This window comes from Numenius arquata, chromosome 5 (genome assembly GCF_964106895.1).
Source record: "Numenius arquata chromosome 5, bNumArq3.hap1.1, whole genome shotgun sequence".
Taxonomy (NCBI): domain Eukaryota; kingdom Metazoa; phylum Chordata; class Aves; order Charadriiformes; family Scolopacidae; genus Numenius; species Numenius arquata.
Window position 1 is genome coordinate 44,724,720 of NC_133580.1, and position 25,062 is coordinate 44,749,781.

The 25,062-nt window shown below is 39.9% G+C and overlaps 1 protein-coding gene across 2 annotated transcripts; it reads right to left on the minus strand.

Moving 5' to 3' along the window:
* Nucleotides 1-426: 426 nt before the first annotated feature.
* Nucleotides 427-19,498, minus strand: AADAT (aminoadipate aminotransferase). 2 transcript variants are annotated; one of them, XM_074147468.1, is made up of 14 exons: nt 19,180-19,498; nt 17,845-17,913; nt 16,044-16,212; nt 14,817-14,949; nt 14,098-14,172; nt 12,589-12,798; nt 11,996-12,061; nt 10,708-10,790; nt 9,326-9,422; nt 8,424-8,485; nt 6,026-6,090; nt 4,496-4,602; nt 3,719-3,820; nt 427-2,519 (listed from the first exon to the last, which is right to left on the minus strand). In XM_074147468.1, the coding sequence occupies exons 1-14, from the start codon at nt 19,496-19,498 to the stop codon at nt 2,478-2,480; spliced, it is 1,599 nt and encodes a 532-aa protein (XP_074003569.1). In that variant the 3' UTR covers nt 427-2,477. The 2 variants fall into 2 exon arrangements, with proteins under 2 accessions (XP_074003569.1, XP_074003570.1); XM_074147469.1 differs by lacking the exon at nt 19,180-19,498 and adding an exon at nt 17,266-17,280 and having other exon boundaries at nt 16,044-16,195; nt 17,831-17,911.
* Between the last annotated feature and the right edge of the window lie 5,564 nt (nt 19,499-25,062).

Here is a 25,062-nt window from a genome sequence, read left to right on the forward strand (position 1 = left end):
TCTCTCCCAGGAGACCAGATACTGCGCTCCAAGAGGTTCAGGGAAGCAGTATGTGCATGTAAGTTTTCACTGCCATTGTTCAATTTGCATCGTTCAGGATGTTAATTTAATTTTAGATGCTCCACCACAGCCAGGGAAAAAAACACTCTCTCTAAATTAAATTAGCTGATAGCAAAAGCATCTAATGTGCAGCAAATGGAATTGCATTTTGCTTACATTCTACTAAATTAACATTTAGATCTCTGAGAAGTAAGAGGTGCATTATTCAACACATCACCAATATAAAGCTCGCTTAATAACGATATTTTGATTATGTTTTTCTAATTCAGATCTGGCTGAATGACAATATGACAATATTATTTGACAATGATAATAGCATTTGCCTGAGAGCTAAAATAATTACTAAATGACATTTACATTTATTCATGTGAAAAAGACATTATTTTAATTAAACAGACACATCAATTCATTCTGTTGTATAAAATGACTTTCTAAATTGAACCCAAGATAAAAATTGCCTTACTGATAGCAAAGTCAGAGCTTTCAAAACTTCCCACACATGGCTAAGAAACTGAGTTGAAACGTGAAAACTTGCTGTGAAGCAGCACTGCACAGAGGACACTGACAGTCTGGACCCCCTGTTAGCACCATCAGCATAAAAAGGGACACGCTTGTCTTTAAAGACAGCGCTGGTGCCCTTGAGAGCAGTTTGGGGACTGCGGACTCTCCCCACACTGTCACCCTGTGGGTCCATGGTGGGGTGACTTCACCCACTGCACCACTGGCCCGCCTGCTGCCGACAGGGAGGGTCAGAGGGAACCTGGAGATGCGGGTTGGGCTGCAGATGAGGTGTGGTGGGACAGCAGAGCCAGCCCCGTGTCTGCAGGAGAGCAGGAGTGACAGACAAGCTGAGACCATACCAAGTTCTTTGAATGGGTCTGGGAAGAAAGGTGTGACATACTGATATCAAATTGGAGAAAATTAATCTGAAAATCACGTGGACTTGACTAAAAGCCACAGTAATCTGGGAAGAGGGGAAAGGATTGATCTTAGATATGCTGCTCAAGAAGCTGCAAAGCGTAGAGGTGGCTTGGATGTGTGACTAAATTAAAACGCTTGAAATACAAGGCAATGCTGGGCTGGAGGCACTGGATTGATCCTGATGACAGGAGAGATGCTGGGAAAGGCAAACATCCATGCTAGTTTGTTACGACACGTGCTATTTATAACTAGGGAGAAAAGAGGGAATGAAAATTATTGTTAGTACTAAAACTCTTGTGAAACTTCCAATTAAGCAAGGTTGTGCCTGACCCTTGTTTGGTGGGGTTACCTGAGCTGCTGAAGGACGGGCAGGATCCTTGAACACACATTGTTACTTTGAAATTCTGCGCACTTGCACATAAAGAAATATCCATCTGCTATCGGTGGAAAACCACAGCACTTTCACCCAAACAGTAAATAAAATTTAAGTCACTAAGCAAAATGGGAAGCCTTGGAGAATCTTTACAGTTAGAACTTTCTGAAAGTTTTGTACATGTTGTCAAGTATCAAATGTTTGGGATGATAATGACCAAGGGATTAGGGATCAAAACGTTTCTTTATTTTTTCATTTTGCTTGCTTTGTACATCTGGCAGTGTCAGGTTATTGCCCATTCCACCACGTCCCCAGTTACTCACACGCTCCAATCAAAACCCCATCTGACTGATTAACTAAGAGCAGAGAGCAGTTCTATTAGCACATCCACATGCCTTTGCAAACCAGAGATTTTCTAACACAGGTACAGGGTAATTATTCACAGACTGAAGTGGAAGCCAGCAATCAGAAAACCTTTTACAAATTACAGACTGAGCCGCAAAACCCGTGCAAATTGCAGGGGACCTTAGGCCAAGTAGTTTTACTTGTAATCGTAGCCTAATTTTGCTGGATCAGTTTCAATTTTTGAACATCCTTCCAACAGTTTTATCTGACAAAACTTCAGTAACATTAAATACTGATCTTCAGATCTTCAGAACCAGTTGCCATACAGCAGGACAAGAAGGAAAGTGACATACAAAACCAATTCCAACGTAAGGTGTTGGAGGAATGTATCAGTTGGGATTAACGGTGGCTAAGGCCACCTCAGGGGCAACTTCCTCAGTAACTGATTTCCCCGGTTCCCAACTGAAACGGAAAACAAAAGCCAGAACAAAAATCAATTCAAATCTAACAAAACCATGGATTTGACGGGAAACAGAACATTTGGTTTTGAGTATTTTAAATGTTTCTGAATCGGAATAAATTTAGTAATATAATGTCCTGTCAAAACAATTAAGCAAATTTTTTTTCACTCTTTCATATTTTGCTTTTTTAGCTGAAACGATCTAAGGAAACATCCATTGTATTGTGCTTGCTTTTAAAGTGTTCTGATGAAATCAAAATGTTTATAACTATTTCCTGGAGACGATTTTGATTGCTGCAAGAGCTCTATTTAGCTTTTTCACAAAGCTTCTTTTATAAGGTCAGCCAGTCTCTTGAAGGCCTGCAATGACACAAATATGGTTCACATTTATATTCCAGCGTTACTTATATAGGAAACACACTAAACCTGTAAAGCTACTGAAACTACCTTAACCATATACAAACTCAGCATTTTATACTGCAAAATTCTGCTGATATTCTCTGTTTTCCTCTCCTAACAACATGTATAGGCTTTGACTTGTCAAAGCTTCCACTTCTCTGACAGAAAATAAAAGGCAGAGTTTTCTGAAACAGAAAAATACATATATTGATGCTCAAAAGTTATTTGGAGTTCAGATGCAACTAAACAGTTGTACTTTTAATACAACTAGTAATCCCTGGAAGACTATCTATTTTACCTTAATATAAGGGCCCAGAGGCTCCAAAGGTGAGAGGAAGAACAGTTGAGTGAGGAAGCATACAAAAGATACAATTTGACTGTCGATACTATGGTTACGAATTACTTTTACAAAGGAGGAAGAAATAGAAGAAATACAGAAGAAAAAATAGAAAGGCAATAGAAGCGCTTATCTGTTACAAACCTTCACAACTGAAAGCACGACTACAAATACCGAAGTGTTTCAAGCACCTGAACCAAATGAGTACTAAGTCTACACAAATAAATGTCTCCTATCTTTCTTTCTGCTGATGTTACAGATCAAGCCAAATAAAATCCAAAATGTTCCTAAATACATAGAAGATTAGTTCCTGATAAATGAAATACAACATATATGTCAATTGTATAAAAGAAAAACAATATTCTTTCTTATACAGGACTGACAACACACACACAAAAGCAAGCAGGTAATTCAATCTCAGGAATGGGAAGTCTGGAAAACAAAAGACAGGTGATGCCTGCTAATGCTAAAGCAAATCACAAAACTTACTATGACTTCAGTAAAGTCTTTATGCATAATGTCTGGGAGGATTAAGTGTGAGACTACATTTATGAGAGACACAGAAAAATGTTAAGTGGTCCTAAAAATATGGTACCTTTCAGGTGATTTGCATATGAGTATCTTGCCTAAGAAACAGCTAATACTGCTTCAAAAGTACTGCTTAATCACTTTAATCACTGCTTATCACTTTAATACTTTTAAGTATTAAAAAAACTAAACAAACATTCAACAAAGAACTTAAGGAGAAGTAAGTAAAAATAAGGGAGCTTTATTATGTGAGAAACTGTCTTGGTAAGAATGTACAAAAAAAAATCTCACTTACCAGATCCATCTGAGCTGGTGAAGACAGAGAGAAGGAGGCTCTGACATAAGAACTAGGCTCTGAACTATCGATATTGAATGCTCCTCCAGGAACCAGTAACACCTAAGAAAAATTGATTGCCACCCAGTTATCACCACTTCTACAGTTTTAAAACACTATGCTAAGTTAAATTTGAGAAGGCTCACTGCTGAAACACTGGCATCAGAACATGCCTTAATATATTTTTTCTCTTCAAAATGAGAAGCCAAAAATATGCAACCTGGAATCAGACTTTTCCTAACAAAATCAAAGGGCTCTCAGGTTTTGGTTTCCTTGGCTGGTGGCTTCCCAGGTCTGGCTTATCATTATCACAATGTTTGGGAGCACCAGTGAGGTGGGATGTAGTTCACTCAGTACACAGCGCTGACTCTCATACATTGTAGAAATAAAATCACACTTAATTTCTCTTATTAAAAAGATGTAGTGACAGCCATCATTCATATAGGTGCATATATTAACATTGTGTATATATATAGTATACATGACATTGTACTATGTATTATAATGGTTTAAATTTCAGTAAGCTGATTAAATATCAACACCTGAATACAGACATGAAAATATTTTATTCATGAGTCACTATGTGTCAATGCTTGACTTGCAGGCTCAACGACGGTGCACAGCAAGTTCCCCTGCTTTTTTATGTGTGTGCGTATGTGTGGATACATATGGTGATTTTTTTTTTATTCTTCCCTTATTTCATTTTAACATCATAATCCATTAAACCATAGGTCATACTTCTTTCTGCAAAGCTTTTTCCATGATCAGCTGCTGTGTGTCAGGAACACCCTTAATTTTGATCCACAAGAACATGCCAGCAGCAGGAGGGTACCATTCTGCCAAGCCTGGGGAGAGAGAAAAGAAGGGAATCAAGAAAGAAAGTTCTGTCCCACCTTTAACTGATACACCACAGATTCAGTGATATTATAGATTTGTTGCTCTAATGAACTCAAAGGTAATGGGGGCCACAGACCCAGGATGCCACTTGCCAAATTTAAAGTACTGCTAATGAAATCTGTGTGGGCTTACTGTACTTGTGCTGGTATCCTCAATACTTTTTGTGAAAGTGATTGCTTTGAATTACAGAAATCCCAAACATTAACAAACTGTATTTGTTGATTACTTTCAGATCAAGTAAACAACTTAAAATAATGTTTCTGATGCAGTTTCGCCTACTATCACATTGACTATCAATAGAATTTAAAGCATAGCAAAGGGCAAAACTGTTTTCCTTTAAGTCACAATGATTACAGATTTTCCTCCAAACAAAAGGAGAGCCTAGGAGTTATGAGGAGGATGGGAATGCATAGAGAGGATTTATGTCTTAAATTATATATGCAGACTTACTGTATACATTTGTTTACCAAAAATTCTTTATTGGACATATTTTTGAAGGAACTATATTTGACATCTTCTCTAGGTCTTCCTCGGTGTATATCTACAAAATAAATATTGTCTTCCATAATGTTATGGCTCCCATTACTAGAAGATGTGAAGACCTGATAGTCTTTCACATGAGTATATTCTCACAATACACTTTAAGGCAGCCCAGTGCTGTTACACTGTTTTGATACTTGGGGAATTGAGACAAAGAGGGCCTACCCAGGTCAACAACCCATGGTTGTTCAGAGCCATGTAGAAAAAGAAGAAATACTCAATATTTAAAACCCTGGAATTAGCAAAAGTACATTAATGATTGTGTGGTGCTCGAGCACCCATGTCCCACAGAAGTATCATCTAAGGTAGGTGGGCAGTTCTTAAGCAGTTGTTGCTGACTCCACTTAGACTGACAAAAAGGAATAAGTCACTAACTGTAACTGCATTACTGTTGATCAAATTCTTCCTATGCTCCGTGACTAACCACTAAAGTGGACATTTGAAATTGATTTCTGACAAAAAAATGATTATCACATGTTTATATCTTCTTTTAAATTAAGGCCACTAAATCTGGCTATTTCAGACTGAGATTTTAAAAATAAAAAGTATAAGAACATAGTGGAGTGAAATACATGTTCTTTCTAAAAATCCTTTTCACAATAATGTGCTGAGCTTTTTTTCTCATCGCCATCTCCTTGTCCCACCAGAAAAGCAAGAAAACAGCAGCACTACATAATGTGTCCTAAGCTTAATATTTAATGTCATTGATTTGCTTATAGTGCTTATCTGTCACTTCAGTCAAGCGATGAACTTTAGTGGTTTTTCTTGAACACAAAGATGATGAATAGCTAGAAAAAAGTCTAAGTAATTAGCTGTGTCGCATTCACTGACCTTTTAACCACTTGTCAGCAGCAATGAGCATTGCATCCCGCTGGGTCCTGTAGAACTCCACCACTCTGAAAGTAAATTACCAGTTCAAAGTCATGATCCCACAGCGCTTCAGAGTCCATTTGTTTCCAAAGGCAGAAACAAAGCTTTTCCGCTTGAACAACCTCAGTGCACATTTAATGGAAACACCAGCATATCCCAGCGGGCATAATACAGGATACTGTGTGTATGAAACTTTGTATATGTATCAGAGAAATCTTAAATATTTGCTTCAGCGTGTCTCCAGCAAAGCACTGATCAACCAGAAAGAGGAAGTCCTTGTGTGGCTGCTTCCTAATCTTTACATAGGCCACGGAAAGTCTTTATATGTTATATCCATTCTGTCTATTATATCAGTGGATACAAGCCCTGTTAGCAATATTTACCACACAAAACAGGCATACTGAAGAAAATGAAGGACTTATACATATGCAAAAGCACAGACTCGATATTTGTGCTTTTGGGTAGAATTTGTGTAATAGGTACACATGGAAATGACATTTCACAAGGTAAAAAGCAAATCACGTTATAAACCTGTCACCACTATTTGACAGCTTTCCCTTTCCTAAGCTTTTGAATCTATCTCCTTCTCACTTTAAGTAAAACTTCCAAATAATTCAACCTCTTACTGGGAAAAATGACCCTAACCCAAATTTCAACATGGACAAATCTTGTGCAGTGGCTTTTGTTGACACAAAATGAGACAGCTGTGATTCTGCAATGGAAGACACAAGAGAAGTGTCTGATACTGAGTTCATCAATCAATGCAAATGTGTTTCCTTTTCTGTACAGAAACTGTACTTACTAATTTGCATAATTTTACTTTTTTATATATATACTCTCTGAACCAATAGCTTTGATTTCTGGATGCATTTTATTACACCTTATTGACAAACACTAACCCCACCAAAGGCTTATATAGTTTTGGGACTCAGCCTATACCAATTGCTAATTCTGCATGAAATGGGAAATCTCGCTTACGCAGTTTTTACCACATCACAAATTCTATTGCAAGTTTTTTGTCTTTCTGTTATCATTTTACTTTCATGTTGGAATGAAAATATAAGTGTTAGTGAGACAAGACTTCCACAAAAATGCAGCTGCTGCAAACAGGCTATCTCCTACCCAAAAGTGTAATCTAACAAGTAAACCTTATCCAAATGAAATCACCTGAAGAGACTACACTCAGCTGTTGGGCCTTATCAATAAGTCACCTGACAACTAAGCCTAGAAGGTTATAAAGGGTTGCAGCTACCCTACTGCAGTATTATTTTCATTGGCCAAAAGGAAGAATGGACTTCTGGCTTAAACAAGGATGCTTTTTGGCCTACAAGAAGAAAGTAAGTGAAGAGATGTACTTAGGATATATTTTTCTAACTACTGAAAGCTGAGCTAAAGCACGGTCCAAGTTTCCCTGCAAAGCCTATCTTTATACTCCTGTTTCTCAAAACAAGGCAAAGCCAGGATTGGCGTGTCTACTGCTTGCTTTTTGTTGTTTTGTTTTTTAAAATACTAGTGTTTACAGTATGGACAACAGGCAGGTGCTTAGGGGACAGAAGTGGCTGTTACAGTCACATAAGAATTTTTCCCGTGCTTTGCTCACATTCCTGTTACAGGCCTAGGCAGAGTGTAGCACGCTACCCACTGAAGTAGGAAGCTTGGGGTTCTAATGGCATCCAAGTACAGCATCTGAAATGAAGCACAGATACTCAAGAGAAACTATGTTCCTCCAGCATCATAAATGAAAAACAAATTTGTGTTAGTGGATATATTAAAAATGCTGAGTCAAACCTTAGCCCAGCGCTCTGTCTCCAAGCATAGTGACAGAGGCAATATTTAGCAAGTGTCGGTGAACCTTAATGCTCTCTGTAGGTCTTTCCATCAGCATCCACAACCATTAGATTAAGGGTGTTAGAGGGTGAATCCCTGCTGAGTTAGTGAGGCAAGAACTCCCTTTATAGAAGTTATGCTGACTCTTCCTCAATAGATCATGTGCTCAGTGATCTTAGCCTTTGCTGTAGCCCCTACCACTTTAGCAGGGATGAAAACTTTATTTACTGACTTGGCGCTCCCAGGATCCTCTTGAGCTCCCTTTCAGTTGGGAGCTGCACAATGACCATGCTGGTGGAATGGCAGGTTGTAGGTCTGTGGTGGTAGTTTACGTGCCCTGACCTGCATGTCTGCAAGTTCACACTGAGCTCCTTCAGGACTGTTGTGTGAATATGGTCAGTCTTGGTGACCTGGCTTATCCCTGTAGCCTAATACTGGTACCTCCTCTAACTTCTTTACTACAAAGAATGTTTTATGTAGGTAACGAGAAGCAGAATGACAGATGATGGGATTCAATATGACATGACCCTACCTGTCTATATGCTCCAAGAAACCCTTTTCTCCCCATTGCTGAAGCAGCTGTGATATCATAATCTAAAGAAATAAAACACATTATCAACACCATATTTTACACAGGACTGTTCTGCAATTATCAAAAGATATAAACCATTATTTAAAATTCCACACAGGCAAGAAATTGCGTGTGGGGTCTCTTGGAGCCCTTTATAAACAGAGGTGGCAACAGCAACAGGTCATCGTAGAACATGTTACTGCTGTCTCCAAGGATCATGGCAGTGTTTGGAAGCTGGGGTGGGGGAGGGAAGAATGGATGGAGAGCTGAATATGGTAATCAGGGAGAAGAAGGAAGGCAATGTTATATTGCTTTACCTTCCTGCCCATATCAGCCTCTCTGTTTTAATACTGCCTCTGTGCTGACCTAATGGACCTGGAAGATGGAAGCCAGCTCTAGATGTGCTCAATGTGTCTTTTCTTTATTACTAATTATAAAGGGGCTGTAGCTGGCAGCCTGCTTTGTAACATCTCTGTGGTCTGCCCGTATTGTTCTCATTACAATGTAGAATGAAAAACAGAAAAAAACCTTAGTGCTTCCAATGTATGCTTTACATTGTGGTTTTTCAAGTGAACCTACTAGCAAGAGATACAAAGTATTTTAAATCTTGAGTCTTGAAACCTGAGGGTTAAGGGCATGTTAGCTGTGCTTTCCATGCGCTGAGACACCCTCAAGCTCTGGCTGTAATTTCTATGGTGGTCTCTCTTCTTTTGGCAGAACTGACAATGTATGTGCTGCTTAAAAACAAAATTGTAAAAGCACAGAGAAACTGCAAAAGTGCAAAGCTGTTTGTTTGTGGTTTCCTATGACTTGGAATATGTTACCTTTCCCAAGGACGATTCAGTTGGCAGTTTGGTACTTGCCTGTGTGAAAGTGCTGGTGTGCATTGTTGAAACCTGAATGTGTAGAATAACTCTGTCGATAAGAGGCTTCGGACCTGTCAGAAAACCTATTCTTAACCTAGAGAAAAAAAAAAGAAAAGAAGTTACTACAGAAATGCAGTGTGCAATACTTTGTGTGAGTTATGGTTTAACTTATAACGGGGAAAACATGTAACCGTTTCATTGATATTGAAAGGAGTCTCTATGCATTTAAGTTTATCTATATCTTAATACTGCCCTAAGCCCCAGGCTTATGCAACTTATGAGCTGAGTATCAAAGTCATGAAATAAAAACATCTAAGGGTTTTAAAGCTTATAGTATCTTCTTAGTTCTGAGACTCCAGGACATATCCCACATTTGTAAGCTTTCCTCTGCAACCACAAAGATTACATGAATCAAAGGGAAGGAAAGATAGGTTTTCATATGATGAAAAATCATGAATGCTCAGGCTTTATGATAAACAGATGTGAAGTGGCAAACAGCTTTACTCTTTCACTCCCTTTCAGTACTGCAGAATAAATGGAATTTAGACTGATAAACTAGATTCTCATTCATGCTTCAGTTCTTATGACCCATTTTTACAGATTGGCTGAAGTTTTTCTTTGAAGAAAAATAGAACCAGTAAGCTCATATGTATCTTTGTCAAAGATAAAATTGCATCATGCCTTTTTGCAGTGTCACTTCTGAAAGTGCAATCACACTTAGCATCATGTTGTCTCCTCACTTTCTCAGAGATGGGGTTATAATCCACTAGCTGCGAGTGCAGAATTCACATTACTTTCTTATATCTATTAGGATAATAAACAAAAGCAAGTTAAAAATCAAATATGTTGACTTGTGTGAAATGGAAAAACAGCCAGCTTAGTCTTTCAGGCAAGTGGAAACAACCTGCCAGAATTGTAAGGCTAGAAGACAAGAGATCAGTATAATCCTATGAATAGTTTGTGGAGAAAGATGCCATGATTTCTATTCTGTATTATACGTTCAGGGAGTCTTGCAGGAATGGTAAGAGATAGAAGGAGAAACAGAAAAAGAAGAGAGAAAAGCTCCTAGAAGTTCCAGGATCAGAGCTGGAATCCAGCATCTGTCTTTCTGTCTATATGGTGTCTGCAAGAATGGGCTGCCAGGGGAGAGCGGGTTAACTATCAGTATCAGAAGAGAAACAGAATCTGGAGTTAAATGACTGCCAAGAGGTGACATGAAAAGTGAGCAGACTGAGAGAAGCTGTGGATCCGAAAGTACATTCCAGAAATGGATAGGTATTAGATGAAAAAACACTGACATGTCTGATCATTTTGTATGAAGTATTAGTCTTGTGCCTTAACTGAACAGGCAATGCTGAGCAGTCTGAAGCTGGCCTTACCCAGACGAGAGAATTTTAGAGAAAGAGTCAGTCCTGATAACTCGGCCATCCACATCCATTGAGAGGAAAGTTGGAGCCCATGGCTTGGAAGAAAAATAAAAAATAAAAATTCAAGGTGCTAGTAAGGATTATGATGGAATTATTTTCTTTACTATGAAGACATAACTAATTTCTTAAAAAAATATTTGATAGTAAATATTCTACAGATGTGCATTCCAAGGAAAAAAAATGCAGTAACTTGCTGACAAGTGATTGTTTAGGCTAACTGTGTGAGAGTCTTCTATGAAAATCATCAAGAAATCAGCCTTGTTTTTTGATGCTTAGCCCACTGTTCAGTATACCAGGGTTCAGTTCAAGTTTTGGTATGATGCCATAATTAGGAGAGAGAAATGATTTCTCTGCCAAGATTTTTTTTATGGAGTAAACAGATACTGTAATTTCTAAGATGAGGCTCTGTAGCTTTTAGCTTTAGCTTAAAAAGGGAAATCAGAAGATATGACCAAATTGTGATGATCTGAGTTCAGCACACTTTTTCCTTATCAAGAATTCTACTTTTACACCTTCTCACCTTGCACCCTCCAACAAAGCTACACAATGCTATTCAATGAGTAAGTGAAGCAGTTTTATTGCCTACTCCCTTGAAAACCTATTTCAAAATAGAAAATACTGAACATTAGCTTCTACCAATGTTTTACTGCTTTATAAGACCAGTTTTTAATCCTGAAGTTAGGTAGACTGTGCAGACTGTGCAACTGTAGATCCATGTGTGAAGGCAGATCAACACTTGATTGTTACCCATTTGAGGAAAAGTTCCATGAAGGAAGGAAGCTGCCTACCCAGTACTATGTCCTGTGGTATCTGGGAGAACTCTCTAGGGTTCTCCAAATGGCAAAGGGGTAAAAATGGGATATAGTAGTTTGGGAGTAGGCAGTCTTCCACTGAATGAAGAGGCTGGGCTGAAAGGAACATTAAGAGGCTGCTATTTTCAAGTGCTGCTTCAGTGGCATACTTGTCTCGCTCTGGAGGCAAAGTCTTTGCCATTTTCTGGCTACTCAAGGAAATTCTGTCCTGTATAAGGCTTGAGGAATTTGAGCCACTGATTAACAGGACTGATGCAATAAAATGCCACAAAGGGGACAACAACTGAAAGTAGCATGGACTGATCTTGGTACAACTACCTTGGTAGGACATGAAGGAACATGCAGGAAGGAAGATCCATGGCTCAAACCTTAGTTCTGTCCTGCACCAGAGCAGAAGATGTTACTAAGGAGTATGGAAGACAAATTACCTTTTCAAACTGAAGAAAGTAGTAAGGATCGTCTTCTATTATGAGGAAATCATATTTTCTTGCAAGCTAAAGAAATTAATAAAAAGTAAAGATTCATTAAAATGTAAAGACATTGTAAATTCAGTTTTTCCTGTACCCTGGCCCTATCACCAGGACCACATTATGATCCCATGGATTCCTCATTCACTATTATACAAGGGTCTATCAAGAGACACTTTCAAATGCCTGATTTAAACATCATGCAATTCTAAGAGTAAACATGATACCTGCAGTACAAGGACAGACACATATAATTGGAAGTGTGTTCCATGTAGTGTTCAAACTGTGCAGAAAACTTGCAGTAAGTCCAGTTTGAAGCCCGTGGCAGAGATACCAGCCAGCCATGGGCTACTATTGCAAAAACAATTTATCTAATGCACAGTGCACCTCTGAAGAGTTGTCATGAAAGCCGTTCTGCTACAAACAGTTTCTAGGAGGAAAGTCTACTGGACCAATAATGGGCCCAATGACCACACATGGAATATCCTCAACTGAAATGAGACTGGCATTTATCAATTTCCACCTACAAGGTTCACAAGGCCCTGGCTACGTACCTGGTAAATCTCCTTCTTGCGCTCTGTGGTCAGAGAGTTTCCTGTTGGGTTGCAACCATTCGGAATGGTGTACAGGAATTTGGGGAGGTGGTGGCTACGATTTTTCACATCTTCTGAGCTCCAAGTAGATAGAATTTCTTTTAGAGCTTTTGGAATAATGCCATGTTGGTCACTAGGAACATTAATTATGTTACAACCCAAAGGTCTCAGCTGTTGATAGGAGGAACAAAACTGTCATAATCCTGTAATTCAAAGGTCTTTCTTTTGTCATTGACATTGTAAAATTTCAGTGATACATAGTCTTTCTGACTTTACACCTATATCAAACTCCATTTCCTCATGATTCAAAAGAAAGTTTGCCTGAAATTGCTGCGAAGCTTGTCAAGCTTATCACAGTACTCTATTTGCCCTGTTAAGCCAACTGACAAGAAAGGGGTAGCTCCTGTTTTTTTGCTGCTCTTCTCCAGAAAATTGCACATGGTTTTGCAAACAGAAAGGGATTTTGTGAATTTGAACTGTGTTCTCTCAGGACTCCTCATGCTCTCACCACAGACAGTAAGCACCTTCAATTCCTACTGAGAATTTATGCTTTACTTCAGTGGAAGTGCCAGAACTATAAGCTACTCTTCACTGACAAAGGCCAAAGAATTTATTCTCAATAGATATACTCAGCAATACAGGAGAGAATGAAATGATGTTACTGCAATGACATGTTGACAGCAGCATGAAAAAATATAGGTAAAATACTAACAAAAAGCATGCTGTCTCCCCTCTGTGGAATTTCAATTTGTACCATGTAGTACACTGCACTTTTAAGTAAAAATGCAAGTTGCTGCACTGTCAAAATATATTCCTAACAAAGTATATCTGATTAGACAAGATATACTCAAACTTAGCACAGCAAAAAATAACAAAATACGTTTTGATGCAAGGGGAGACTAGACTGAAATTGTGGTTTATTATCTATCCTGTCCCTTCTTATATACAGTTTTCAAGCATTTTAAGCCGAGATTTAATTACATACTGATTGAATTATTTTTCAGAAGTAAACTTTGCTATTTTTGGATAGTTCTTACTAACTCACACCTTCATATATGGATGTTTCAGGCCTGTTCCAATTTCATACTACTTATAGCTATGGTATTATCAGACCATGAAATACTTCAGGTGAATGTGCCGACATTTTGAATACCCACTTGTTATAAATTTGCTTTAATGTGACTAGGTTGTGACCAATTCTTTCAATCCCAAATGTGACCTTAGCCCTTGAATGAACCAGGATTTGGAAGGGGAACTTCTGTCCTGAGAAGAGCTTTTATAAAACTTTTAGCAGAAAAGCTTCTGTGAATTAATATTTATGAACTTAACTGGACTAACACTAAAAACTTGATTCTTAGTTATGTTTTTACAGAACATATAAGTGTACATAAAAGCCTGCAGATCAGATACTTCAGATCAGTTTACTTCAAATGTAACATTCGCAACATTTTGCAGCTAAAAAGTACTTACAGCTGCTAATGTCCCAGAGTATGTAGGTGCATCCAAAAGGATATTGTCCCCAGGATTAATAAGCATTTCAAACACCTGTGAAAAGGAAGTCTATTTTAGAAAGATTTGCCATTCTTGTACATGCTTCATACTTCTGACTTCTTTGGGGTTAAAAATCTTCATTAGATATTAGTAATGCCCTAACTGTTTAATTATACTGTCTGAGAAAAGCAATGAACAGATGAAAAATCTGCTTTAGAGCCAAATGAAGCTAGGTAATCAGCTAGGGAGTATGGAAAGATAGTGCTCTATTATACAATAGAAACACTGCTTCAGTTACAGAAAGGATCAATTAAGCAGCAGTGGGAGTGGACTAGAAATGGTAATTATTTAAGGATGTCTAACATAATTAGAATTGAGTTATGGTAATGCAATTAATGCACCTATGTACTTATTACTGCACTACTTGAAATGTTGCATGAAATGTTGCATTATAGCATATTTTCTGACAGGTTATTTGGTTTACCCGAACATTCATGCAGTCCTGACAGATTAGACTTGCCGCACCAGCTTTATTTCAGTTCTATGTTCCTGTATTGATAATACCATGAGACATATATTTAACAAACTACCCTGCATATAGTTATAGTGGCACTTAATGCCGAATATAACTGAACCTACAGAAGAATAAACACGTTTCTGAAAGAAATGCTTTTAACATATGAAGCTTTTGGTCTTACTTTACACAAGCCTTCCTGGCTTCCAGTTGTGACACACACTTCCATTTGTCCTTGCTCAGGACTGTAGTTGGCTGTGGGGGGATTATGTAGATTCCGCTGGAAATCCTTTAGCCAAGACAACAACTCTGGAATCCTGAAACATGAATAAAACAAGGTGTATATTAACGTACAGGCCGAAGCTAGGCTGTTCCTCTAGACCACTGCCAAATCTAGCACACACTTCTGAGTCTGATTTCAACTGTAACACAGACACACTTAGATGCTGATTTTATGACCACTTTATCAAATGATGAAAATGAGATAAATGTTTCTTATGGAAAAGCAGAAGAGATGGGCATCTCAACACCAAATTATCACACTGAAATCTGGGCGTAAATGATTTGCTGAGGATGGAATAGGGGTGGAGGCTAAACAATATCCACTCCTAGGAGTGACCTTTCCATACTCAAATGTGGCAATGTGACAAAGCTTGCAATACTGCTAGGAATAGGCTGCAGATAATACAGATTCATGAAACAGATTTTTAAAAAAATATGTTTTAAGATGTTGTAGGATGTTCACAAGTGGCTGACTTCATTTAGATGTTAAGTCTTAACTTCACTGATTAATGCCCTGTACGCCTCTGTAGGTACCTAAATATTTTTGCAAACCTGTCACATGCCTGACTCAAGGGGTGTCTGCTGGGGAGTTCACAGGAGTGCTAAAGTAACTTAATGATATGTCATTTTTGTACTAAAAATGGCAGTACTATAAATACCTCCATTCAACTACATCCACAAGTAGTACATACTGATTTTAATATGTGGTACCAAATGAGAGCAAAACAAATACTCCAGAATGAGCCAAACTATGTTATAAGATAACATGTAGTATTTGATATATAACTATGTTATAAGATACTATGCAGTATCTTTTAATTAATATTTTCTTGCAAAACACAAAATTATTCTTCCTAGCGGCTTGAGAGTCTGGATTCTCAGATGCTAACAGCCAGGAAATGTTCTGGTTTGAGAATTACTAGTATTAGTTTTGGGTTTTTTTTAAATTAGTAATATGCTTAAAACTTTCCACTTATTTCAATTTGTCTCACATTTCAGTTTAAACTTGATTTTGTAAAACAGGTTTTACAAATAGATTTTAAAAACCCAGGTGAATTAATGCAATAATAAAAGGTATTACGATCTTTTGATTCTGATATCTTGAATTGCAAGCAGCCCTGAGAGATACCCTGCTGAGGCCGAGTACTGGAGAGCTCTCTTCATCAGATCTTCCCCAATCTCAACAGCAGTTCCATGTCCAATGGCAACCGTAGCCCTCTTAAATGGAAAAACGTTAGGGTTTGGTGCCCCCCCAGCCAGAGAGATGAGAGATGGAGGAGACTTCTGCATCAATTCAGCTAGAGTAAAACGAAAAAAAAACATGGTTACAATTCCATTATTGCATATCCTTTAGTCAATATATAATAATGGTCCAGAAAAGCTTGTTCCATTTTTCACTTTATTTAACAGCAGGAATTCAAAAGGATAATAATTCCTTTTAAACTCACCTTTCTACTTGGATTAAATAGGTGCTGGGAGGGATGACACAGGTGGGAGATATAAAAAAAAAAAAATCACCTTTGTTTTAAAATAAATTATAGCTTTTTTATCTTTTCTGGACTGTTCTACTATTATAAAAACTTTTTCTGTGACTGATGTCTTTTAGGCTTCAGGAATTTAAAATCTCAATGACCTTCTGTTCAGACTGACTTGGAATGATTTGCTTTGCTTTTGTTATTCAGTCTCACTTTAGCTGATGTGGCACTAGTGCAGCTACACTGATAGTTACATCTATGACTATAGCTTTTTCATCAGGTAGCGGGAACATTTCTGGCAGCCCGGCTTTAGTGGCAGAGGCACTGTGTAAATAATTCAGTTTGAAGAAAATGTTAACAACTCTTGCTTTAAAGTCACAGTTTCACAATCACTCAGATCCAATTTATGCAGCACAGAATGGACCTCAAACCAGCAAGGGCACTTGATTGTATTAAATCCAAGAGCTCACAATATGGTATTCGTGCTGGCTTAATGCTTTCAGATTTGAGAGGACAGATGATACCGTATCTGGTTTAAAGCCTCCTGTTATCACATTTGTACTCCACTGCTTATTAGCAAACTTCTGCATGAGGAGTTAATTCTTATCAGTTCAGCAATATGGGTCATGTCTATGACTTTTGGTCTGGTAAACATATTTACCTCATCATTAAAACCACAGTCTCAATGTGTTTTTCTGCACAAGCTGTGCTACTTAATATTTGTGTTACGATGTATATTAATGTATTACTTGAAAAAGCATAGAGACTGACTAGAGTGAATTAGTTGACTTAGCTGTGCCTGTACAAAGCATTTTAAGCAGAAGAGCAAATGCCAACCCCTTACCAAGAGAGGAAATTGACCCCTGAAGGCTTAACTAGTGATGTTATGTCCTGTGCTCCGATTCCGTCAGGCCCCTGTCGGTTTCAACTGAGCAAACAAGTAGGCAGTTAACCTGTTGTATCTCTCACACAGAAGACTATGTAACATGATAGCCTAAAGATTGTGTCATATAGAAAAGGAAAGTGTAGCTACACTGAGAGGGTGGACAGGGTGAGGAATTGATAGATGTTAACAGGACACAGGAAAGCCAGATGCAAAGAAGCATTATGCTGGCATTGAATTTCAAGTCATTAGCAGTTGCTTGTTTCCAGACAACCGGTGTAAACTCAGTAGCAAACTGTGCCAAAACCCCTATCTCAGAGTCACAGAGATTTATTTTTTTTCCAGACACATGCTGAAATGATAATACTATTTCTTCTGTCTGGATGGGTCCAAGGCTATTTGCTTTATTCTCCTCTATACCTGCTTGACATCTCAACTTGACAGAAGTTAACCGGCCTTCTCAAGGTTTTCTTTCAAGCCTTCTCGAGTCTTTAGCCATGATACCCCAGCAAAGTCCAGAACATAGGATGATACCAGTCCAGAGAACCTGGAAAAAACAGGTCTATACTCACTCAGAAGTCTTATCGGAGATGCTTTTCTTGCTGCACTCACAGTGGTGATGAATCGAGAGTAATTCATACCTATGGGGAAAGAGGAATTAGTTGGATGTGAAGCTGGAAATGTGAAAAGGAATCCCTGTGCTTTTGGTATGTGCATCTCCCACAATAACGCTTCCAATTCGTCATCTCTGTAGATGTGCTCTATCATAAATTACATGTCAATTTATTCATGTTAAAATCAGTGCTGGAATTCCTCTTTGAATTCAGGGAAAAGGTTTCTATTTCACACTCATAGGTTCTGTCACAGCTTCCCAGTGACACTGGCACAGTGGGAATAGGCCAGATGCTGCTGTTCTGACAAACACAGCAGTACACAGAAGCAGTACAGCTTTGATCTGGGGAACTTGTTGGTCTTGTTGTGAACAGGAAAAAGCCTTTTTCTCCTCCCTTTACTCCAGCTGTGGAGTTTTAGAGGCAGATTACAAATGTGAAGATCTGACAGACCTTGAACACCCATCAGGTCTTTTTTAATGAGATTCCAGCTTTATTTAGCTGTATTAAGTATTGCATTTAAAGCGCTTTAATGATTGCAGGCCATCATTCCAAGTCACAACACTCATCAAGTTGGAGGTGTTTTCTTAGGAAGGATAATTGTCTTTCAAAATGCTTCAGATGTGTGTTTTTCCCCCCTTTTCCCTGGTGTCCATTGAGATTCGGTGGATAGTGAACTGAAGTCCGGCGGGAAGCCTCAAGGCCTTCTCTCCCAGGAAAGCCACCTGCTCCTTCATTAGGAAGGAAAGCAGAGGCATGAAATGATGGGCAGGCAGACCCTGTCATCTTGACCACCCCTTCCAAGTGTGCTTCTACTGAATTCACAGAAAAGACTCCTTCAGCAGCCACTGCAACACACATGTGCTGGCAGTTATTAAAATGATCTGTCGAGCAAGACTGCTTAAAAAAACCCCACCTCACGCTTTCTAAAAATACCGTTCTTGACTCCCCTCCCCCCCCCCAAGCGCGTTTACCCCAGCAGCAGCAGCCCCCCAAGGCCCCGCCGCAGCGGTGCTGGCTACTGCCCGTCAGGCATGGCTTCTGCTCTTCCTCCCGCCGCCGCCTCCACCCGGGGCCCGGCAGCCTCCTGTGCGTTAGGGGAGATCTCAGGCAGCGCTTCGCCCCGCTCCCCGCGGCGACGCCCGAGACTCCTCACCCCTGTCCCCACCACCTTTCCTGGAGGGGACACGGTGTCCCCAGGGCCTCCCCGAGCGACCCGCCGCGGCCACCCTCCCGCGGCCCCTCAGGGCGGAGGGGGCCGGTGGCGGCCGTTGGCCCGGCCGCGCGCGCACCTACCGGCAGGACGGCGCGGGGCCGGCGGCGGCGGCGGCCGGAGAGGGCAGCGGCGGCTGCCCGCGCTGCTGGGCATGTGCGGGCCCGCCCGCTGCGGGGCGGCGAGCGCCTCCCGGGGCGGCTCCTGCGGGGCTGGGGCCCTGGGCAGCGGGCTGCGGCCCGGCCTGGCCGGCGCGGCTGCCGTTGGGCCGTGAGGGGAGCGGGGCCGGCAGCTGCAGGCAGGGCCGCCGCCAAGGCAGGGCGGTCGCCTTTCGGTGCGGGGGTTTAGACGCCGATACTGTGCGGATTCGTGCAAAAGTCGTGAAACGCAGGGCTCCCCCATCGGTTCCTTCCGTGCAATGCCCTAAAAAGCTGGTCTGAAGCCGTGTGGGTGCGGGGAGAGGGGAGGTGGCCGGGCCGGGCCGGGCCCCCAGCCACGGGGCGAAGCGAAGGGGGTCGGTGGGGTAAACGGGGGAGAATGTGACGCCTCTTATCGTTTTCCTTAGTCCAGAAGGTTAGAACTAGTGGACCTGGCGTGTTTGGTCAATACATCAGGTTTTTAATGAAATTACTAGTTTATAAATCGCTAAAAAGAGGGGGAGAGTGGAACCCGGTGGTGTCTTGCAGACCTCGCTCGGGCAGCAGTAACGGGGGAACCAGGGGCGCTGCTTTCCTTCTGCTCGAAGCTGTATAAAGCAGCAGCGCAGTCTGTGCCCCCACCCCGCGTTGGGCTTTGCTCTTCTGGAGCCACAGGGGATGAAGGAACTGGCTTCGGTTAAAGCACAGCAAAAACGTTCTTGGTTTTCAACGCTCTAATCCACTTTGTCATGTTCTCACTAAAGCTTGTGCTGATAGAAGGAAGCAGGATTTAGATCAAAATGTGAAGTGGGATATCTGAACTTAAAATTTTTTTTCATAGATGAGCAGCATCGTGTTGTGGCATGTCCCCTCCTCCCTGGGTGTCACGTGCTGTGGGCTGGACAACACATGTGACTGTAGCTGCTGTCAGTTAGAGAGGTCCAGAGAGACACTGTCTTTTTCTCGTCATGGCTTTGGGCTTCAGCACTTCAGGGTCCATGCTCCTGAGTGGAAAATGGAAGAGACCTCTCTAGGTATAAAGTAGTCTGAAAAACCAGTGCAAGGGCATGTAAAATCAGGTGTGCCTTGCAACACAGGTTTTTCTAGGTTTTCCTAGTTAGTTTGGAGGCAGGAGAGTAAAAATGATGGAAGGGGTGAGCACTGGAGCATTTCTAGGCTTTAAATCAGTAAATCACGAGGCTCTAAGGTTCTCAATGCCACTTTTAACTGTCATCTTCCGAAACCTGCTCAAGACAAAGCTGAGGTATGAGAGCGAAATGGCTCTAGAAAAAAGAGGATGCTCCATAGCAAGATACCTTTTTCCCTCTTTTCTTTTTCTCTTTTTTTTTGGGGTGACTTTGTGCAGTGTTCAGATGTGCTGAAAGGCTTCATAATTGGATGGAGTGTATTGAAATAGAAATAGAGTTCCTTCCTGGTTTTTCATGTAGTTGAGGAGTATTGTTTGCTTAGTTGGTATGTGAGCGCTCTTACACTGAAAATCAAATTTCTTTACTAACTTTCACAGCCCAAAGAATTTCAAATTTAGGTAATTACTTTCTAATAATGTGATGTACAAACAAAAATAAAGATGGGTATATAAATATGAAACAACCCAGAGAATGAAAACTTGTAAGAAAACCACTGAGTATTTGGACTATGTCCCCAAGCAGCCCCAAATGGAGAGACACCAAACTTTGGAAACACCAATTGAATCTGAGCTGCTTTTTGTGTAATCTGTTTTTTTCATTTCCAGGCTGTCAGTGTTGCACTTCATGGCACAGACTAAAGCCCAGAGAAGTCAAAAGAAAGATTTCTATTGATTTCTGTGGGCTTTGTGTGGTGTATTAGCCAATTCCAGTGTCATCCTCCTGAAACAAATTTAAAAAAAAAAGAAAAGAAACAAGAAAGCATACAAATGTTTGAATGCTTATCCCCACTGGATTCGTGTGGCAGATCTCTGCATCACTGTTTATATTCCTTGGCAACCATAAGTTGTGTGCTCTTGTTTTCCTCCTGTGTAAGTATTGTAATTTCCTTGCTGTCTTTGTGTATCTGCGTGCACGCTTAGAACAATGGCTGATTTGTGCAAGTCTCGAATAAATCATGAAACATTGATAAAGCCCATATATGATTGTTCCTAACAAGAAATATCTCCTGTCATCTGAAAATGTACTCTACATCTCTCCAAAATCTCTATGCATTGATGCTAAGCTAGATCCAGTTATGTGCTAAAAAAAAAAAAAAAAAAAAACCCAACCAAAAAAGCCACAACAAAAAACCCTGAAGCAATTTAACTTAAGAGAACAAGGAGATTAGGCAAATAATGTTTCTGCACTATTTCCTTCTCCCCTAAGGACTTCAGAAACACCAGTATTCCTTTTAAGTGGGCCAAGAGGTGAGCAAAGAATTGAGACAGTAAACACCAAAATTCAACTGAGATGCTGTTTTGCAACTGTATCAATTTTAGTGGAAAGTGTAAATAACTGTAAGGAGCTGCAATGGAGCCCGGGCTACTATATTTTTTATAGTTGTGAAACATGTTTATTCTGTAAGATTTTTTGAGTGCCCTATTTGAAGTGATAATTTCACATCTATTAAATATGAGTCTATGGAAATACGATACTGTCTACAGAGGACCTAGACGGGAGTAAAACTACTAGAAGGGTAAAAACCTCCGAGGTGGTGCTCCAAGCGATGTAAAGGTTGCCTGGTCTGTGGGCTCGCACTGCCTGTCGTTGACCATAAGATGTCGCTTCATTTCCAGGTAGTGAACTGGAACTAAATAAAAATTTCAGGTAAAATAATATTGGCGTATTTTACTTCACTGTGGTTGCTTCACTGCAGGCAATTTCTGAAACTCGAAATTAAGAGTCCCACCTGAACAGCTTGACTGTCTGTATTTCAATTAATGGGATAAATGTTGGCCAATAATGCTCAGTGGTAGTTTGAGACAACAGGATTTAAAAGTGGTGCTGTCAAAATAGCGTTACAATGTGACAGTGGAAATTTTAACGTGACTATTTGGAATGGCTGCCCATGAGAAAATGGCACAAGACCAGAAAATGGGTAAGTGTGATATCAACCATTTTAAACATCAGAAGCAAATTGTTACTGCTAAGGGCTGCCCTCCACAGGAAAAACGCTGACTTTGGCAGTAGTCATGAAGTAGTCACAAAGATCAGGAAGGTCTTAGGAGTGCAGAACAGTTTGAATCGAGGATGTGAACATCCATTGACACAGTTACGTTAAAGATCAGAAGTACCTCTTTTTCCTGTGGGAATCCAAAACTGGTAGGAGAGTGCTGGCTCTGTGTCTAGAGACAATTAGTGGAAGAGATGTGACTTTCTTTGTCCTTTGGCTTACAGTTTACTTGAGTAATTTCCTGACTCTTTGTCTGTCTTCACTGTAAACTCTTGGGAAAGAAACTTTTATTCTTCCTTTATGTAATTTCTTTTTCAGTGAGACCCTGATCTTGCTGGTGGCTAAGCAGAGCTACTGAAAAATAAGTAGGATGCTGTCACTTGCTACTCTCCCACTCTTTTGAGACAACTGCATAGTAAAACCTGTTTATAGTGCCTTTATCTGGGGTTTTAGAACTTGATACATCCCCAAAATGGGATTTTGCTTAGGGAACAGTAAGAAGGATTCTCAAACAGCTACGAATCCTGCTGCCTACCCAAATAAAATTAAACAGCATCATGGGCTCACCTGTATGCTGTTCATGCTTGCTGACAACCTCAGAGTTAGGACAACATTGTTATTATGTCAGTGTACTTTCTGCTGCTGCTTGTTTCGGTACCTTTTTTTCCTTTTTTTTTTTTAATGGCTGGCTCCTTGTTATGCTTCAGAGACTGTCAGATGAAAGTAATGGGACATCCATGGTATTCATAATATTCGTAGCAGCTGTTAAATGATGCTGTCTTATACTGAAAGACTGAATGATTGCACAGTGACAGCTTGTATATGTTTGAAGCAGCCGTCTGTGCTTGAAAGGTGGTTTCACCCAGATGTGTAGCAGTCTTATTCTCTGATTCTGATTGACAACCTTTTTTTCCTTTTCTTTTCTTTTTTAGTGTACCAGGGTTGTCGTCACTGCTTCCATCTTTGCTTTTTTTCCAGTCAAGCAGAGAGGAAAGCACAGCATCTAGAAAATCTTTTCTAGGTTTTCTAGGTATTCTAGTACAAACTCTAGAAAAACTGACTTACATATTGCTCAAAAGCTCAAAAGCAGATGCTTGTTCCAGGATGTGTTCCTTTGATGGGATGTCTAATACAATGAAGTGTTTTCCTTAGACATGTGTCAGAAGCTCCTGTGCTTTAAAAAAAAAAAAAAAAAGCCAGGAGTAATATTTTGATATTTTTCAGATCACTTTGTCCATATTATAGAAGCTGGAATTGGATGGAGCGAAGATCAATACTGTATCCAGTTAATACACTGACATACAGATGAAATGAATCATAAGAAATGAAATTACTTCTCCTGACAATCTTGAGACAAATGCAGTTCCATAATACATACCTCAGTCTTGTCAATTTGAATTTATGTTATAGGCAGTTGCTGATGTGTGAACTCTATTATGGAAATCTCCCAGGAAGTGGGTACTCGCTATTACTTGCAACATATGTTATTCCCTGGGCTCAGCCTTTATTACCTTTTTTCATTTAGTGCAGGCAAAAGAGTTTTTCTTCCCTGGCCTTGTATGTTCTTCTGTTCCTTGCAAGGTCTCATGTTTTAGTCTGACGCAAGAGTGGCATGGAATAAGGAATGATCCTAAAGGCAGATCATGGAAAAGTGAAATTGTTGCTTTATTCTTGTCATTGCCTGGGGAAAAGATGTTTTTCAGGTGTGGTGACAACTGGTCCTAGAGATGCATTGTGTTTCTTTGTGTATTTTGAAATTTGTCTGTTCTATTCAACATGTAATAATTTGCTGGTTTTGCATCTAGTCGCCAAGTGTTCTTCAAACTGCTGAAGATACCTTTTTGTTGTTAGTTCTTGATTAGAATTCAGCCTCTTGTCATATGAGTAAGTTTATAATGAGTTGGGTATTTATCTATTCAATTTGAATTTCTGGGGTTTGCTTCTATAAACATAAAAAATAATTCAGACTATTCCCCTGTATCCTACTGCAAGCCAAATTTTACATTTAGCAGTTGTGATAGAATTATGTGTCTGTTCCATTAGGTTTTGTTCTTCTTAAGAGCTAAGTTTCTTCAGTTCATGTTCAAATTACATCTGGAGTAAAAATTCTGTCGCTTCTGAGAACAGATGTCTACATGTGTTATCAGAGCGGGATGTGGATAAGCAAGATCCTCGTATCTGTTAGTCTTACAGTGGTTATCTGCCTGCAGTCATTACATGGCCCCAGAGAGGATACAGAATTCCTAAAGCAGCCTGAAGGTGCTTCTGTGACTCTGAATATACAGAGAATCTGGGGACATTGCCTGGTGTAGCTATTGCCTTTGAAGTGTGCAAATTCTCTTGCATTATGTACCCCATAGTATCTACTCTTAGCTTCACAGTTATTGCATGTAACTACGACTCTTTAAAAATCTTGGAAAACTTTTGGAAAAGCCTGTTTTGTATTTGGACCGACTCCATCTCCTGCTTAACTTCACTGGTGCCTATTGTTCTAGTATGTTTGTTTTGCCATGTTGTATTACTGTGTTTGGCATATCATACTTACCTCACTGTTGGCCAATGCCTTGAGATTCCAACCTAAATTCGATGAGAAGCTTCAGAAGCTGTGGAGTCTGTCCTTGATATAGAAACTTCCTGTAATGTTGACAAGAAGTTTATCTCTAGTGAACGTTAAATGTTCTTCAACAT

Coding starts and splice junctions, on each gene's coding strand:
- AADAT (XM_074147468.1), bottom strand. CDS start 19,498: ATGGGGGAGCCCTGCGTTTCACGACTTTTGCACGAATCCGCACAGTAT. Junction 10,791..11,995: donor ACTTTCTTCAGTTTGAAAAG/GTAATTTGTCTT, acceptor TTTTCTTCCAAG/CCATGGGCTCCAACTTTCCT. Junction 9,423..10,707: donor TCTAAAATTCTCTCGTCTGG/GTAAGGCCAGCT, acceptor TTTTTTCTCTAG/GTTAAGAATAGGTTTTCTGA.